General features: G+C 33.4%; 1 protein-coding gene across 5 annotated transcripts; it reads right to left on the bottom strand.

The window, feature by feature from the left end:
• Positions 1–11,412: 11,412 nt before the first annotated feature.
• Positions 11,413–20,171, bottom strand: LOC121297678 (UPF0602 protein C4orf47 homolog). Of its 5 annotated transcripts, XM_041224127.1 has the most exons (9): positions 20,118–20,171; positions 19,711–19,814; positions 16,537–16,716; positions 15,702–15,921; positions 14,984–15,121; positions 14,816–14,891; positions 13,946–14,125; positions 13,016–13,188; positions 11,415–12,058 (listed from the first exon to the last, which is right to left on the bottom strand). In XM_041224127.1, exons 3-9 carry the CDS (start codon positions 16,631–16,633, stop codon positions 12,007–12,009), a joined length of 936 nt encoding a protein of 311 aa, XP_041080061.1. In that variant the 5' UTR covers positions 16,634–16,716; positions 19,711–19,814; positions 20,118–20,171; the 3' UTR covers positions 11,415–12,006. The 5 variants fall into 5 exon arrangements, with proteins under 5 accessions (XP_041080082.1, XP_041080061.1, XP_041080053.1 ...); XM_041224119.1 differs by lacking the exon at positions 20,118–20,171 and having other exon boundaries at positions 19,711–19,988; XM_041224135.1 differs by lacking the exon at positions 20,118–20,171 and having other exon boundaries at positions 19,715–19,988.
• Positions 20,172–20,173: the final 2 nt, after the last annotated feature.

The raw sequence follows: 20,173 nt of genomic DNA, 5'->3' as shown, positions 1-20,173 counted from the left end.
TAAAGCAACTCTTTTGTTTTGCATAAAAGGGTCAAACAGCAATTGAGCAACTACTCTCTAAGACACTCGACACTCAACAACTGCTAGCTTTTATCCTCTTACAAAAAAAAACGAGAAAATACGTTGGTAAAGATTTGTAAAAGCAAAGTGAAGAGTACCGTAGATTTTTTTTTAACTGCTAAAGTACCTTTTTCTTAGACAGTTATTGTAGCTATACAAATGTGTATTTGGCATAATAAAAGCACACACGCTTAAAGAGGGAATAAACAAATCATAAATAATGTTTACGAATCGGAGTCTCTTTTTGGTTTTCAATATAGACTATGTCCTCTGATACAGACGTAAATGTGTTTGCAAGGTGGTCTACAGAGGGAGAAGAATGTTTACCAAGAAATATAATTATTACTAGGATAGAATTAGATTAAGATTAATATAATAATTATTATAATAATTATTATTGGGTTGTTGTTTCAAAGACCAATCTGCAGTCAGGAAAATATAAATGTAATTGAGAAGGACGCATAAATATATATATATTATATATCTAGATAATTATAACTATATATATATCTAGATATATATATATGATGATATATTATATATATAATGCAACCGCATGATAGATATATATATATGTAATTTACAACATTACATGTGTATGTACATATATGTACAGTTGATGTGTGCCAGGAAGAGTTAATGTAATTTATATTACATGTGTTGTACATATGTTACAGTTGATGTGTCATCTGTCAATCTATAAAATTGCCAGTAACTGTGTAGATTTACCAGCTCAGCGGCAATGTATAAAATACCTAAGGAGATGGTAGTTTATGCTTGTTGAACTGTTGATCTACCATTTGTTTTCTACAAGTTGGTGGATTCTGCATAATTACAATAAATAGAGATTAAGGGGGTGATGTAAGTATAGGCGCAGTGCAAATAATTGCAGATGCATAATGATTTGCAATTATGATAATTCAGCACGGGGCATGCACCATGGTTGAGATTTATTGATTGCAATTGCAGCTGGTTTAGTAAACTTTGATGGCCACTCAGGGCCCGAATGAATAATAACATTTGCCGCAGGCCTCATCCACATAAAGGCTATCTGCGTAACGCTGGCTGGAAAAAGCATGTAGTTACATTCATCCCAGTGCCGCGGGAAGTGGCTATGAACCACCTCCCCCCCAAAAGACAAGGCCAAGAAACCATGAATGGAAAAATAATAATCAATGATTAACGCACCCCACATGGCAGATTCTCCTACAGAAAAGCAACCATTACAAATTAGGGTCTCATTGAGCTCATCTGTCTATTTAGTGGAGTACAGAGAGCACTAGTCGCTGTATTACATTTGAGGCATAAAAAATAAACATTGTAGCGAGCACGGGGGAAGGCAGCAGCAGGGCTGGTAGGCGACGTAATCACATACAGACATAAGCCTGATATACTGTCCTTGTAAATATATATATATATTGTGATGGAGTTTACATTCCGGAGCAAAACTGGTCAGCTGTGAGGCCGTGGCTGTAAAGAATGCACACTCCATCTGGGTAACAGTTGTAGTGCTGGTTTCAAAGAAAACTAAAATAATAAAATGTGAAGACAACATAAACCAACTGGGTAGTAAACAAACTGTGAAATAATGTAATGTGTTTAAAAGTAAAATTACAGTTAATAAATTGATGTAAATGGGTTCCCACGGATTGGTGTATTAGGTAAAATCACAAACTTGGGTTTATGTTATGTTTTGTTGAAAATAAGGTATTATGTTAGAAAGGTTTAAATGAAGGCTTTAAGACCCTGGGGAGCATACTTGTGTCAGGAGTGAGCATCAATTGGTCTTAATTGGTTAATGATCTAATTGTCTAGCAGTTAAAGCTGGTAAAGTTGAGATGGTAGACAGACCGACCGACCGCAAACCAAACGCTGAGGTAACAAAGAACTTTAATATATAGTTTGTTTAGTTTGGAGGGAAAAATAAGTGTTTACTTTACGACTCAAGAAAGGGTTAGGTTTTGTTTGTTTATTTGATTTTTGTTTTAAAAAATAAATCCAACCCACGGAGGGTAACTGTACTACTGTTGTCATTGTTTGTTATTTAAACACACCTGGCAGTGTGTGGAAGATTACACTATGTAACACAATTTTTGTTCCTGGGTAGTTCCTTGCTTATGCCTCAAAAGTATAGAAAATGGCTATTATTCCCAACCAACTGCTTTTGTGACCAGAACAGTGATATTTCAAAATATCACTATTTCCAATGGGAAAACGGGCAAATTTGTGTCTTTTTCGTTCACATTGTTAGAAAAAACAACAACATATGAATCCAAATTAACATGTATTTATACTAAAGTAATATACAGAAATTCTACAAATGTTTAGAACTGATGTAGGTCAAATTCTTCACTTCAAAAAGCTCGATCAATGCTAATATGACATAAATGCATTACGTTACGTAAAATTTTTTAAAAATTTTTAAAATATATATAATATATATATATAATATATATAATATATATATTTAAATAATTTTTAGTACAATTTTTAATCTGTAAAATGCATTATTTTTACATAAAGCAAAAGATCAGAAATCGTTAGAAATGAACTAGAAATCCTTTTTTTTTTTTTTTTTTTTTTTTTTTTTTTGTTTACCATTAAGCTGCCTGGCCTGACATAGTATTAACTACCAACTTTGTTATTTTATACATTGACCTCTGAGCTGGTTAACCTACACATTTACTGGTTAATCAATAGATTTACCGATTTTACTTATGAAACCTAACTTATTTCCTGGAGAAGTATAAGTAGTTCTAGAATGTTTGTGTTTCCATGGAAACCATTAATTGGGACAGACCCGCTGTAGACATTTGAGGAGATAGACTACAAGGCAATGATTGATTAAGCAAACTGTGTGAGGTACTTTTAGAAAACTGACCTGCCCAGTTAAGCAAGTATACAGCTGTATTGCTGACATATTGCACTGCTGTTACTGAATTGTTTTGTGTTTTTCTTATATAATGAGAATTTTTTCACCCTCACGCTTAGTCACTCTTGTATATTAAATAAGTTTAAGTATTGTACTTGTTAAACATTAGTTATATTAATGGCAGTTGGATACTATGTCATTTTACTTTTAAGTGGGGTTGCTTCAGTACGCATAAATTCCTGCTAAGAGATTTTCCTAAAGTGCAAATGGGCCCGTTAGCAGGCAGAATTAATTCTGTACAATTAAGTAACTTTGCCAATTTGTTCCAGATTCAGAATTCAGTGATAGGCCTAAACTACAGGGATGCATTAAAAACATGTATTACAAGAGAAACTCTGCACTGAAGGTACATTTTTACATTTATTTTACACAGATGTTTTTATAAGTTTAATTTAAAAGCAAGATACCAGAAACCAGTTAAATTTTTTTTTTACATTTTTGGAAATACAATACATCAAAGCTTCACAAAAAACAAGATTCCATGCTTTCCGTTAGTCTAGAAACTGTTAGAAAATGTATTCTTGTGCTGTTTTCACTTGACCCCAATCTATTCTACACCATCCTTTTGTTGTTGATTTTACCTTTCCCTTAACATAGGTACTGCAGCACCAACTTGAAGCATTTGAAGCTCTGCATCAACAAACAATGCAGAATGTTACCACCGTGAGTACAGTTTATATATATATATGTTTTCAGCCATGGTGATCTGCAATACCTGTTGGTCAGTTTTAATTAATGAGTCTTAAGATACATTAGCTAAAACAGTATTCACTACTAATGACATCTGAAAAACAATTTGGGCAAGAGCAGTAAAACACATTATTAACCAGCCAGGCACAAGGTATTTTGCTCTATTACAGCAGCTTAGATTCATTTGTGTACCAGTTATCTGCACATGGAAACCACATTTTCACAAAACTTTGCTAGTGATCTTCAGAAACAGCACAAGTACTTTACGCATAATTTACATGTCAACCCCACCTTTCCCATTCATTTGCATGACGTCGGGTGAAAAGCCTGGTTTACTAGAGTATAACAAACTGAGTGAAGAATGGTATACACCGTCTGTTTACAATGTCACGTTAAAGCTACGGGACATGAGGCAGACAAGTGAATGACAGATTAGGGGCAGTGTACGCTTTTTTTTCTACCTCTGTGTTGTAGAGTTTGATGTTGGTCTATGAAATTCAGTGTTACATTCTTGAAATGACCCATTTTGTAACTGTTTCAGGACAGAAGAAATGTACCTCAATCTACACAAGGCTTTTTAAAATCAGTCAGCAGATGCTACAGAAATCTTGACAGACAATAAATCTGCAACCATGAGTAACAGTCTGAATCATAATATTACTTCACCACCTCAGAAGTCCTTTAAATCTGTAGTGACGATGAAAATGGGAAGCAAGGTGAAAGACTGAAGGAATGCCGTTTCTGAAAAGACTGATGTAATATATGGTTTTAATGTTCCCCAGGGTGTGTAAACATTTAATATTGTGCTTGTGGGTAGTGCAGTGCTTGACAGAGCAGGACCAATGCATATATGTTCTGCTGAAAAAACAGCAGTCCAATGGAAATGTTTTGTCTTCACCAGAATGTAGTGATGATCTTTGGGGTACACTGGGAAAAAATCAGCATCGTCAGTGAACAGATGAAAGTAGAAATGGATAAATCACAGACACAGGAATAGCTCTAGCACTTCATCTTCAGCACCTTAAACACACAATTATCCTTTTACCTAAAGGATCAGGCGATCAGAAAAGCTTTGAAGGCACTGATGCTAAATCAAAAAGATTTGTATCTAATAAGATAGGTGGAGTAAAAAAATCCACGGTTTCACTGAAGGAAAACAATTTGAATCTTCATAAGGACATACAAAGTGAAAGTGCAGGCAGCAGCCCAAGTCACATAGTGACAATAGGACGTCACAAACTAATTGGGGTACAGAAATAAAAAAATCAAGCAACAACTAATTCGGACAAGTCGGAGTCCATGTCTATTATGAGAATGGAAAACGAGGAAAAAGAGCTTGGCAGTAGTCAGCTGGAATCTCAACAACTTAAAGAAAGAGGGGCTGCTCTGAGGTCAGAGAAGGAGACCCTTCTGCAGGTACTACAAGATATCAATGATGAGAAACTTACTGTAGATATGACCTTGCAGGATTCTGCCACTACTATAAGAACTCTGCAGAAAGAGGTAAAAAGTCTCTCTTTGTAAAAGTCAGCAACAGAGAAGAAGCTTCAAGATGAGATGCACAAAGTCCAGGCTGATAGTCTTCAACAGTGTGGCCAAAGAATGTGAGGTTTTGTCAGTAGAGGTGGCACACCTCAAAGAAGATAACATTTTTCTCAAGCAGGAGCTGAAGCAGCATATCCAAGAAGGTCTGCAGCAAAGAGGCAACATGTCGAGACTGAAAGAAGAGTGTAAGCAGATGGAAGACTGTCTCCTTACCGTGCAGAACGAAAAGGAAATTCTCCAAGTGGAACTGCGACAGCTTCATAAATATTATCTTGGTCTTAGGAATATCATTGGGGCTCAGCTTGGTACAATCAAGCAGTTCACTGGGCTCGAAAGAAATGTCATACTTTAAGGACGGTGTTAACTGTCATCACAGCCCAGAAGGTGCAGTATACCTATAGTGGATTGTTTATTTGTGTTTTTTTTTTTTTTTTTTTTTTTTTTTTTTTTTCAGAATAGTCCCCAAATATATTGACAGTTTGTTTGTGCATTAAGTAACATCAACAATATTTAACATTGAATTCCTATTAAATTCATGACACTGTTGTAAAAAAAAATAAAAAATAAACAAGTTGGTAGCTGGCATACCTAATAGAGTATTTTGTAGCACCATCCCAAGTCGTATATAAGTTGCTTTTTAAGTTGCCCTCATTTCTGTATGTTTGTTCTAAAACAATGTGATATACAGCAAGCCTAATATGAAATTAGTATGATGATGGGAGTCGATAACAACTAAATCCAGATTGTATTTATTTTATTTCTCAGGGCACCTGTGTGATTTTTCTTGGTTGGAAAAAGGCCATTCTACTCCAGTGTTTACAGGTATTAACATGCCATGGTTGGTAAAGTACATTATTTTTCTATTTTTTTTTTTTAAATCTTAGTTAGTATTAGTACTGTAATTGACCTAAAAAAAATTGTGTGCAATACACACACTGTCAAATTTGGTACTGTAGCACATGCAAGTGTGTGCTGGGCTGGAGTAAAGTTAAATGTGCTGTGTAAATAACACCTTATTTACCAGGTGGTAATGTTGGCTTTACCTTCATTATTCTAGTAAATCTTTAAGGTGCTTAACCGTAGGGGCTGAGAACAGATTTCAGAGAATGCAGTCACACTTTTTTTTTTTTTTTAAACTATTTCTCAGTTGTGATTAAGATACACGAATGGCTTAACAGATATGAATTTAATTCTTATAGGAGAGTCAAAGTCAAACACTGAAAACTATAGATTTGAAACATTGGATTATACAACACACAATTTTCAAACACTGTCATTGACTGTTATTCTGAGTGGTAACAACCTTTATCTTTATAAAAAGGAATGGGGGGTAGGGTGGAATCGTACTGCCAAATCCCATGGCACACATTGTGTGCATGGGTGAGAACATTCTGCAGCCCTGCTCTGCATGCACATTTCTCCTTGTGGTAGTTCAGTAAAGATCACATCAGCAATCACCTTGGTAGGCAAAATGGTATATTGCATAGAAACTGGCTCAATTGTGTTAGTTGCTACCAATTTAGTGTAAATCTAATTTTAAAAATGTTTTACACAGAAGTAAATGTTATATTTAAACGTGTGTCTGTGTTAAATATTTCTGTGCGAGTTGTAGTTTGGCCTTGCGTGACTACTGATATTGTGCAGCTTTCTATAAACTGGGTTTACACAAACCCAACCACCGAACAAATACAGTAAAAAAAAAAAAAAAAAAAAAAAAAAAAAGAGAACCGAAACAAAAACCCAGACATAGCGATACACACACGTAGCGTAAGAAACATTCCCTAAGAAAGCGCAAAACATTTTTTGACTGCATATTTATTATAAATCTGTTATACACGTACATATATAATATATACAGGTTTTCCTACAGAACCATAGCTTCAGCAATTCTGAGTCTAGGAAGGAACTAAAATCTAGTACTTTAGGTTAATAATATAGAAATGATGTAATAAATGTTTAATACAGTACTTTTCAGAATACTGGTAGTATATTTAAAATAGGCTACCCTACTCGCCCACATTTCCCACTACATAATTTGCTTATAATAATAATACATACCTGAATCAGAATTCCGCAGGACCAGTGCAAGGCTGTCACCAGTAGAACGTGGCTGTATTTTTGCTGTTGTTATTGAGATTCCAGTATACAGGTAGTTCGACACTTCTCAGTAGATGCTAATCCACCCTGGCATTTTTGTAACTTTCTGGAATTTATGTAAGTATTGCAGTAAGCTAATATTAAGCCCTGTACTTGTCTTTTTGAACAAATTAGAGGATTTTTTTTTTTTTTGTCATGCTATCATTCTTCTAAAACAAATCTTGCTCAGTTAATTAGGGTAGAGATTTTACCTCAACTCCATAAGTGATCGCTGGTGCTGTCGATGGCCTGTAGCTATTATACAGAAGACCACTGGCACCAATTCCCCCTTATGCTAATTTAATAAATTTTGGGGTGTAAAGGTTACTTTTTTTTGTCCTTGGCAGGTACCCAGGATAAATGCTACCTAAGGCTAGTGTACAATGAATTGCATCTTCTTGCTAATGGACAGAAAAGTCTAGACTTAAAGCAATCAGCTGTCAGATCACCAGCACGAAGATAACAAAAGTGTAAATGATGAAAAATATATATTTCTGTGCTTTATTTATTGCAAAGGGCTGCATTTTTTTTCATTTGTAGTAGCTTCAGTATTTGTAGGGCATTGCTTATAAAACAACTAAACTATAAAGCACTATCATTTTATGAATCAAATGCCAACAATGAAGAGGTCATTAAACCCCTATTTGGTCAAAGAGCTTGCCAGGACTACTTGTAACAAGCCTAAGTTGTAGTAAACAGTTGCTTGATAAGGCTTTAGTTATAGTTGAAAGTTGCGCGAGGTTAAGTCACAGACGGGATCTTCAAAGCTGAAGTCTCGCGAACATGATACAGCTTTTGGACATGTTTCCATGCCAAAGAAAAGTAGTTTTTGGTCAATTTGCATGGCTTTTTAGTGTAAGGTGATTTACCTGCCTTTTTAAAGAATAAGTAGCGGAGTTCAAAATGTCCACTCAAGTGCACTGTTGTTTGCAGTAATTTAGAGGACAGAAGCCAAAACCGCAAAGGAATCTAACCAAAATCATCTCGCCAGAACCTGGAGAGCTTTTTCAAACTACTGGTCTCCCATCTGCAGTCTTACTCATATGGGATTCTCCTATCCTTCCCTTTATTTCTCCCAGAAATTCATCAAACTCCATTCTGTCTGGCCTAAATCTTGTGGTCTTTTTTTTTTTTTTTTTTTTCCCCCTAACGAAGATTCAACGATTGGAGGATCCTTCCCATATCTCCTCCAGAATGGTACCTCTTAAATGAATCTGGTGGGCAAGTTTTCTAGGAAGAAGATTCTAATCCAAAGCTATTCTCACAAATACTATCTAACACCCTGCTGTCTGTGACAAAAAGCTTGTGGTTTGATTGTCACTTAAAATAGTATTTGCATAAAATTTTATTTGCAGTGAAACTGTCTGGTGGAGGGTTGTCTTCCGAAAAACTAAGATCAAAAGGCTGCATTTGATATACTGTAGTGCAAACTACAGTATATATTTTAAATTGAGGGCCATAAAATGCACAATAATAATTGTGATCTGTCTCATTTTAACTTTTCATTTAGATACTACATCTTCAAGGCTAACTCTCAAAGAGCTGGAGTGTGTGTGTATTAGTTCCTTATTCTGCTGATAAAATATTTTGAACAAGTAATACTCAAATAAAATGTAAATAAATTATTTAGCAATAAGTCATTATGATATAAATCAGCACTTACTATGATATATGGGCATTTTCTCTGAGATGTGCCTTCCTATACTTACTGGTTCACATTTTATTTAATTAATTTAGCCTGTTTTGTGTAATTAGCAAACAAACAACAAAGCAAATGCTAAACTGAATAATAAAACAGAAACATGAAAGGCGTACACTTTTGTTGGAACATGACAGGTAAATACGATTCTGCATATAGATCTGGAGGCAGCTGGCCTAGTCCCTATGACAACCAGAAAGATAAGGAGTGTAGTCTCTTGTTCTTTGTGTTTTAAACTTATTTATAATTGTACAGATTCTGCTAAATTGTAATAAGATGAAAAAGTGAGTTATCTAGCTCAGTAAATAGCTACATCGATAAGTGATGCCCACAGGCTCGGCCAAGTTTGATTCCCTAGAATTGCCAGGCGTTCCGACTAATTCAATATAAAGTAGAGAGTCAATTATCCGAACTAATTGAGACCGGTACAAGTTCGCATAATCGATTTGTATGAGTAATCAAACAGGTATTAATAATTACTGTACCATTAATAAGGTATATAATAAAGTTAACATACACAAGTACTTACTGATGATGATATATAGCTACTAACCTATTCTGTCACATTAAGCATACACAATTGCAATTCTTCACAAATCATTAAATTAATGCAATTCAGTAAAACTTTAAACCTACAGTTAAGGTAATTAAATATTGTAATTAAACATACTATATACCAAACTTTGAAAAACATGAAAGAATACAATTCAGTACAACTTTGACACATTACAGAACTTTAAGAATACAATAAGTTCTTAGCTGCTCAATAACATAAACATGATCTCCAGCCCTTACTTAACTGCAACAATTTCAAGCACATAATGCTCTAAGGTTTTGGTGGTCTGAATAATTATGTAACTTTCATTTGCCTCGTAGCCATTTTAGCAGCAAAAGCTGTGTGTGTAATACACCATAATTCATCATGTGATTATAGGTACGTTCAGTTGATTAGACAGTACGGTTGATCAAAGATCGGAAAATCAACTCTCTGCTGTAGTTAGTGTGAGCCATGGGAGATATTGTAAGTTTGGGAAACTTCAAGGGCAACCAAGAGGCTGTCTTTGTTTTAGAGTGAGTTTTGTACAGTCAGTCAAAAGGGAAAGAAAAGGGAGCTTGCTATCAACATCTAGTTTAACAAACATCGCCAAACATGAACAAATAAGTCAGAGAAAAGGGAGCTTGCTTTTAATAACTTAACTGCAACACTGCTAATACCATCCAGCAAATCTAGAAAACACCTAACTATTAATTAACTTGAAGAATCAAAGATTGTTTAAATTACATTAAAATACAGATAACTTCAGTACCTAGGATCGTCATTAAAGAAGAGGGCAGCTAATAATTTAAAGACTCAATAAATGGACTGAATTGACCTACCAGCAATGGTCAATTTTACTGGAAGAATTTGTTTTGTTAAACAGACTGAAAGGGGACACAGCCCTATAAGATATTGCACATAATCAACACGCATCAACTCTGCGAAACAAACAGTATTTGCAAACTGAACAGAAATATTTACAGAAACTGTACTTGGAGAATTAAATGTATATTTGCAGAAAAGTTGACAGTGGTGTAATGTAAAAAAGGTATGTATTATATTTTATCCAAAGGCTAGTTTTAATCTTCCATGAAAGTGAATTACAGCTAACAGTAGAGTAACTGCAAGGTGATCTATGAACTTGAATAAGGGGTGCTGAATCTTATTTTCCATAAAGAACAGATAAATGGGTGTACAAATGTTTTTGTGCCATGATTCTAATTAAAGGATATATATGTAACAACTGATTGAAGAATTAAGAACACATTTGTAATCTATTAATTACAATTCACTGAATTTATATTAATTTATTTACTTACAATTATCCTTCTTGTATATTCTTGTTATTTACTAACTTGGTTCTTACAGAATAGACAATGTATTGCTTTCACATGTAATTGACATTTACACTGAATTGAGATTTTGCCGAATCATTATTGCTCACTGAGGTTAATGTGCTAATTTATGCTATTTTATGTTAACCCTTCTTTCCTATTTTTATACTACATTTTATTCGCAACATTTTATTCACAAAATTGATCAAATGTATAAAAGATATGTGTTGTGTGTTTTATTGTGCAATTGTTTCCTTGTGATCTTGAGCTAATTTGGGAGAAATTTGTAATAGAGTGCTAACTGAATTAAACCATTACACCAATTCATTAGTTAATTAGGTATTAAATACCCAAACTCCCACACTTTCAACTTCAGATTCTTCTTTTTTTCAAACAATACATTAATGAGAAAGTAGAAATGCACTGCTGTATCAATAATAAAAGATCATTTCCTTTTTTAATTCTTTATTACAGAGATAATTGAATCATGTATACTCTGCATCTCAGAAATTAGAAATGTTGCTGTTGTAAATAAATACAAATGCAGTACATAATGTGTATTTTCGTAAATGATGCCATAACTGGCTTTAATTTGTTATTATGACCCAAAAAACTTTAACAATAATAAGAACAAAAAAGCAATCACCTACCAAGAAATTATTATTATTGTCCATTATCAGGTTTTTGCTCTTTATGAAATGTCTATTAACTACTGCATGAAAGCATTTTTATAAGATGGAAAATGAACACATCAGTTTGCAAGTCATGTATTTTTAAAAAAATAATGTGTATAATCTAAATATGTTGTGCTATAAAATGAAATATACTGAGACATTTATTTTGTAATTTCATAAATAACTCCCATTTTCTCTTAATGAATGTATTAAATATGAAACACGTACAAAATTATTTCATTATCAAGCTGTCAACAAATACCCATACATTTGTGATGTATCCACAAGAGTCTGTTTAATCTACAGTAGTTACTGTAACAGTAATAGACAAGTGGAAGCATGTTCTACAACATAGAAAATGTGGTGATTGGATCTGTCATGCAGCTGGTTCCAGTTGATCAGTATGCCATTACACTTTGTAAATTCATATAGTTAGCTGGGGTAACCGTCCTAAAAAAACACAAAAAATTAGATTATTGGTTATAGTATACAATTTCAAATTTTACCTACATGTAAGAAAAACAAAATTGTGTAGCTATATCGGCATTGAGTGTAAAAAGAAGACAGTAATACAATATATAAATATAAAAAAGTTATTTGCATATTATTCTTCCTCTGTTTAGATGACCAGAAAAATTATATATTTTTGCTAAAACCCAATGTATTGGTGTTTTTTTCATAAAATATGGTGAGGCAAGAACAGGTTCATATTTTGGTTAAGAACAGAACATGATTCTTCTCCTTGTAAGAATACCCAGTAAATACAGTATAATCGTAAATCTCGAAAAACTACTCACTTCTAAATCTTTTGTAGTCATTTTTGTATTACTTTAGTTTAAATACATGTTAATTCGGATTCATATGTTGTTTTTTTCTGACTTTATGTGAACGAAAAGACGCACATTTGCCCGTTTTCCCATTGGAAATAGTGACATTTTGAAATATCACTGTCCTGGTCACAAAAGCAAAGTTTGTGGGGAATAATAGCCATTTTCTATATTTTTGAGGCATAAGCAATTAGGAAATAACACTTACTACCCAGGAACAAAAAAATAAATAAAATTTGTTACACGGTGTTATCAGTAAATATATGACAGTGAAGCTAACTGCCCCACTTCTATTCTAAACTGTGAAATGCACCAATACTGTGTAGATAAGAATCTGTATGTACTGCATAACTTTGTAACCACTCACAACACAGCAAATACTGAGTTAACATGACAGACAGGCTTTTAATTAAATCCCCAGAAATATCAAGGTTACTGCAGAAAAAAAATAATTGAACAAAAGACCAAACAATACAGGGCTTTGGTATCAAATAGTTGTGTATTAGAACAGTTTAAAACCAGAATCCACTTGAAAGATGATTATAGCATGCACCTTTTTATTTTCGCAATGTATACTTACTTCATGATATTGGCAATAACAACACTTTTTACAGGCCTGCTCTTTGGTCCAGGAGATGGTTGGAATACCCTTCCTTCCTTGTTTTTAGCGCTAGCCTTGGTTATTTTCACTGTAAAGGGATCAGCTGAATGGGAAGGATACACTTCAAACGTTCCAGCTTTCATACCACCAATCTGAAACAAGTTTAAAAAAAAAAAAGTCTAATAAAAGCCTAGTTAACACTGTAATACATATTAGCCTAATAGTGTGCCCAAAAATATACTTCGGGAGTCTGGTATTTTAAATGTGTTTAGTGGCATATACTAATGACACTTTAAGATATATATACCTTATATGGTGTTAAAACCTAAATATGAATGAATAAACATACATTATAAGCCAAAAAATAAAATACATGATTATTTTAATTTAGAGACAACTTATCAGTTACCATGAAGAACACAGGTAATAGACAAGTTCAACAGTACTCAATTTCCCCAAAGACTGCAATTGTGGTGAGATTTCAAACAGCCACAAATCTAGAAATTGATTCAGAAAATGTAATTTATTATGTATAATACCTGTATATACTTTCTTTTCTTATCTCTCCAGGTTGTCTATAATCAGCATAAATTCAATTTGTGCATTCTAAATATACTATATTTGTTTTGTGCTGCAAATATTTTATATTCAATAAACACTGGTATGCGATTTCTATTCTCTATGGATGTGGGTTTGTTCATTGGAGACTGCACTGTATGGAGCGCTTACCCTAGAACGATTAAGATTGCTAGGAATTTAAAAAATTTACTCAAAAGTATCTGATATTTTCAGTAAAAAGGGGGGCTCTAAAACTTATGCAGTGATGTTGTAGGTGGACATTTTACATTTTTTCACATTTCATACACCTATACATTATCCGTAAAGAAATACTTCAATTCAAATGCTTACCTTCTTGGGCGGTGAACTTGGTTTAAATGGTACGACAGCAGGCTTTTTCCCTCCACTCTTCTTTAAAGGTGGCAAAGGCTTGTCAAATTTGTATGGATTGCTATCAAAGAGATCTTTTGGATGGAGGTTTAAGAAAAATGCTCCACCCTTGAGCAAGTTTCTTTTTGATGAGTTATCTGTCTGTGGAACATGGTACATGCCAACAGTTACCAGGTATTGTGATTCAATGTTGTATTTCTTACCATATGTTCTTAATGCTCCAGGTGGAAATTCCAAAAGGTGTACCTGAAGTCACACCACAGTCACTGAAAATGATTTTGTTAACCTTCAGACACCATTTAATTAAGCTACCAGTGAAAACCCAAAACACAACCGATTAGTAATGGTGTTGGAATATTAGCTTTAGATTGAGTGTCCAGATGACTTTTAGCTGTCTCAAACTGATAGCCTTCTTGTGCTATAAATGCAAACTATTATTGCACACTCTTCAGGACTAGAAACTGCACCAAAAACAAAATGTACTTAGGATTAAAGGGCCGTGGACATTGTTCTCTTTGAGCTTGGTTGCGCAGAAAATATTGCCTTATAAGAAATCATACTTCAGAAAGTATATGTCTTCAGGAGACTGTGGCGGTTCCCTCAGTATTTGTTTGGCTTACAATATGGATAAAATTTGGTTGGCTTTCTTTTTGTCTGGATTTTGTTGACACATTTCATAAACTTCAGTATCTCCAAAAACGATGACTTGTTTTCAAAAGTCACTGAACACCCTACTTTAGATGAATTGATCATTAACCTAAAAATGTATGATTATGATTATCGTTGTTTTTGCGTATCATCTGACTCATTCATCTAATGAACCAGTCTTACCTTTCTCATTTGTTTTTCTCTGTCATAGGGGTCTGCAGTGTACGGGTATGGTTTTGACAAAGTTAAATTGTGATATCTACAAAAATATTGAAAATATGTTAAAACTCAGTCAAGAACACAGCTGCTTTAAGAAAGGTGAGCTTTAACTAAATATAAAGCAGTTCTTACCCGTATCCAGTCCCGTGCTTTGGAGGGTTTGTTAAAACATTCTTTCCTGGTGATTTGTAAGGTGTTTTGGGTACTTGTAGTGCACTCATTGCTTCAATGGGAGCACTAAATGTCCCATAGTAGCTGCCGGTTCCTGACCTAAAAAATTAGGATTTGTCTAGAACTAATTCAGTTTTATAAAGGAGGCGGATGGAGGGACAATCAAACTGACCCTCAGCTGTGTTTAAATTGAAAGTTTGTATGGGTTATGTTATGAACCATATATTTTGTTTTATTTTTGTCAATGTGTTGTTTTGATCAGATATAACTTCAGCTAAAAAAAAAAAAAAAAAAAATTAAACAGAATTCCATAAATAACATATCATAGACACCTATAATGGGTACCTAAAAATTGCACTGACAAATATCAACCACTAGAGGTCATGATTGATCTATGAAGGTAGGTTCTGTCAAAGAAGAGCTTCTAGTTCACACAAAGTTTGTGTCCTTTAAGCGGAAGAATATTTTTTTTCCTATTTGTGTGAAATGTGCACATGTATTAAAAAATCTGGTATGTTTTATTATTTATGTGATTTGGTGTTTAGAAATATAATTCAATTCTAGCAATTGTTATCGTCATACCAGGATCAAAAACAAACACAATAAAAATGTAAACAAAATGCCTAAAATCTATATCAACTATACGTGTAGAATTGATTAAACAAATATATTATCTTACGGCTTTTTTTCCCCGTTGCTGGGAAGAAAGGGTTTTCCTATATTCTTCTTTGACTGCTGCATCTTGAATTGTCTCCTTTGTTTGACTGGGTCAGAATAGGCTTCTTTTTCAAAGATTCTCTTAAACTGAGAATCAAAGTAACCCTCTTGAAGGGCTGACCTCACCTTCGAGCCTCCAGGCAACATTTGCTTGTTTTTGGAATCTGCAGCACTGAAATTTCCTTAAAGTAAATGCAGTAAGTTAAGGAACTGATAGCTTTAAATGTTGAATGTTTTAGATTTACAGAATTCAGGTGGCATATATACTGTAAAAAGATTAAGGGACATTATTTCTCCCACCTTTAATTTACTAATGTTTAAAGAAATTGAAAAGTCTAGGTTACTGTTACTAAAACAGAGAAACAAACCACTTCAGAAGACCTTCAATAAAATTACCAGTAGTTTGGGTCTTCAGTTTTTATACCTCAAGACTGGAGTTAATTACCCTCCGGATCACAATATATATATATATATATATATATATATATATATATATATATATATATATATATATATATATATACAATACTAAAACAAATATGCATACTCTGTTATTTAAAGAAGTAAGGTGATTTTTTTTTTTTTTTTTTTTTACTGACTAACCTTTTTAAAAATGCAAATTTCAAGACCATGTGCCTTCATAGTTTCTGTGGAAAATTTTGGAATATAGCTCAATATTAGCCCTCTACTCATGGGACAATTATGCTTTATGGATCCTATTCATAACTCATAAGTTATTCAATGACATTTGTGGTAGTAAATTATCAGGTCAATATTAATGATGGTGTTGAACTTACTGTTGTAAGGAGACGTGTATTTGTCTCCAATAGTGATATAGGTTGGCTCACTGAAGAGGCCAATCCTCTCCATATCTGTCTTCATTTCGGAAGGCATGGTTCAAAGCTGAGGTGTCCCAAGCAAACCAATATAACGAGACTTATCTGCAGCTGAGATTTCCTTCAATAAATGCATAAAATCTAAAAAGAAAATGCATAAAACAGTGGCACTGCTTAACCCATATAAAAAGCAATGGGTATATATTCCCTTCCTCAGTTTACTTACATTCCTTTTTTTAATGTAGTAATAATTAAAGAAACTTTTCTCAGTGTCTTCAATGAGTGAATTCTAAGGCTCCATACACAAAACCAGTGCCTCAAAAAATATGTTGTAAATTGACATTGACGTTAATCTGGTCCTAAATGGAGTGGGGTTTCATGACAACTGTACATCATAAATTGGGACGGTTTACTGTTTAAATAATTACAATTACCTTATTCTTTTTTTTTTTTTTTTTTTTAAACTTGATTTTTTTAAATCCTGTTTACATTACACCAACTACTGTAACTTATTGAACTGTATTTAATTTTTCTAAAGTTAGCACACCTGTTTTGAAAGAGGTACAATTCCATGAGTTAGTGTGGCTCATTGGCATCTGATCTTCTTGGATAAGGGCCATAGGGAGCTGCACTCTTGTTGCAACTGTGAGATCATCATTCAGTTGTGTCATTGGATTTATACTGGACTCCATGATGGATACCCTAAAATATACCTGAGGTACTACCTTGTTACAGCAAAACTGAAAATAAAAAACAAGAAGCATCACAATGTTTTTTTTAATAAAGGACAAATGGGTTTTTACAAAAATCTCTCAGTTGATCACTTAGTAGGGATGCACTAATGTTGTTCCTGTGCTAACTACTAACTGATCACCTGGAATTTAAATGGTCCGAAACTAATGCATAACCACTTAGTTATGCAGTTTAATCTTGGGTCAACTTCAGTTTGAAGTCTCCAACGGTCTATATATATATATATATATATATATATATATATATATATATATATATATATATATATATTGGACCTCATTATTAGTGCGCTTCTTTTGGTGCTAGTACGGTAGATTAAGGTGTTGCTGGGATAGCCACTTTAGGCCTCTACATTCGCGCTGGACAAGCCAAATAAGTAGGCATATTGTATTCATGGTTTTTTTAATTTAAAAATTAAGGCAAAACGTTTTTTGTTTGTTTGTTTGTCTGTTTGTTGTGTTTGGATTAATGAAATATTATATAAAAATAAGCTGAATTTAGTACTATAGTTAAATGTCAGGATTTGTGAGATTAATTTAACTGTTTTGCTTTGCTTTTGGACATAAAATGCTAACAGTAATGAACAGCGTCAGTTAAGATAGAAATTACTTCTATTAAAATATAGTATTATTATTATTATTATTATTATTATTATTATTATTATTATTATTATTACGTTAACTCCTAAAACCGCCCCAGGCAGTCATTATGACGGTTACATTTGAAACATCAGTAATTAAAATGAAAGGCAAACTAGCCGATACAACTCAATTTTTATTCAAACACGTCACATCAAACTGCACAACCGAAACACCGTATTTAAAAGAACAAGTAAACAAAATGGGTTATTTTCAATTTACCATGATAAAGCACTGCTTTAAAAAATGAAAAACTATAATAAACATTCAAAAAAACTATTGTGTAAACATGTATATCTACATACAAAACTGTAAAAACGAATGTTTTTTGTTTTTTTGTTTTTTTTAAACGAAAGTAACATGTTTTTCTATTGCGTGTCAATCTGTAGCACTGAATCCACGGTGAGCTGCAACAGCCTGCTGCTTTTGCACTTTTCTGATCGAAGCATTTAGTGTTACAGCGTTATAGTTTATTATTTAATTGGTTACAATTTCCACTCCACAGCATTACTACTGTCTTACTGTTGATCTCCACTCATGTAATAAGTATTTGTTTTAAATATCTACACAAATATTCTGTTACTGCTGTCATTTGTAGGGTTTTTAGAGCTCAATAGTTTATATACTACAAAAGTACAAGTTGAACATAGATTATTGGCCATTTCTTAAAGCTTTAATTTATGCGTGTTTCCCAGAATGTTTTTTTTTTTTTTTTTAAGTCTATTTGGATCATTAAATAGAGATGTGTTTACATGAAATTGTTATATACCGTCAAATCAACCAACAGTCAACATTAATTTAATTAATATCAACTTTATTTGATATTACAACAAAATGTGTGTAAATGGCCCTACCTTAGCAGAAACAATATTGCTGAGATGTGACATTTAGTGGTGATACTGGCAGTTATGGGAGCCTTTACTCCATCATTTACTGCAATTTGTAATTTGCGCCAATTTTTGAAAGGAACATCCATGTTAAATAAATAGAAACATTACAACTCGAGAGTGCTTGAAGAACAACTTGATATGGGTATTAAACATCACTTTTAGACTTTAAAAAACTCACAAGTACAAAGCACAATTTGCCTTCAATATACAGTATGTAAGGAGTCTGCCCATATAGCTTGAACATCCCCCACCGCCACCAGCAGTGTAACCTGTCCACCCAACGCAACACTAATGGATCCCTAGTGGATCTAACAATAACAGCATTATTCATGATTTTATATTTGGTGGTTAGACATTAATCTGAGAGCTCTATTGAGTACACAACGGGAGTTTAAAAATGCACAAAGATTATTGAAACACAAAATGATACAACGTGAACTAAACTAGTGTAAGAATAATAACATAACATTAACATTTCACGACCTTACCAAGTTGCTCCTTAATGTCTTGTATATACCTTAAATATACAGTATACCTCTTGTTTGCTTGCATGATTATCGTTGGTTAAAGTTACAGAATTAAGGCTTTGAAGACTTTGAAAACATGCCACTTACCTTATTGACAGGGTACTAATCATGTTAAATTATGTCCAGACCAAATAAAAAACAGACTTGTACTGAAATTGTTAGTGTTGAAGTGACATGAGAGATGGGACAAGCTTTTAATGTTATAAATGTTTGCAATTCCTTTACCCACCTGTAACTACAAACGCATTTCCCACATTTTCTACACTACTAAGCTATGTGTTTACAAAACAACGACATAAAGAAATACTTGTTTGTATCGCTACTTACCAACCTCGCCAGTGAGTGATGTTTCTGTTCACTACAGATTTGTTTACATCATGTTTCCTTGGAGTCAAAAGTGTCAAGCTCAATCGCATTGCCAAGGGGTCCATCTGTAGGTAAACTGATGTTTAACATTATTCGTTTGAAGACCCATGCTAATATTGTAGGCTTAATAAAATACATTTATAAATCAATTTTGAAATACATACGAAGAAAAAAAAACGAGTTATTTTTGACAATAGATAAAGAAATATGGTAACACTTCTGTTTTTGGTTGGGACCTGAAGGCTCGTTGACCGAAAGGAATCTTGGGTATCGTAGTCTTTATGTTTACACTAGTGTAATATTAGCTTAAAAAATTGATTTCCCCTTTAATTTTTATAGCTGAATATTTTTTACTGAATCATTCATACCTGTCTGAGCGGGTGCTGCTGCTGTAAATGTTCTGTGGATTTTTTGTGCGGTTGTA

The sequence above is a fragment of the Polyodon spathula genome, chromosome 2 (assembly GCF_017654505.1).
Source record: "Polyodon spathula isolate WHYD16114869_AA chromosome 2, ASM1765450v1, whole genome shotgun sequence".
Lineage (NCBI taxonomy): Eukaryota > Metazoa > Chordata > Actinopteri > Acipenseriformes > Polyodontidae > Polyodon > Polyodon spathula.
Note: the sequence above shows the minus strand (reverse complement) of the source record. Positions and strands in the feature narration are given on the sequence as shown.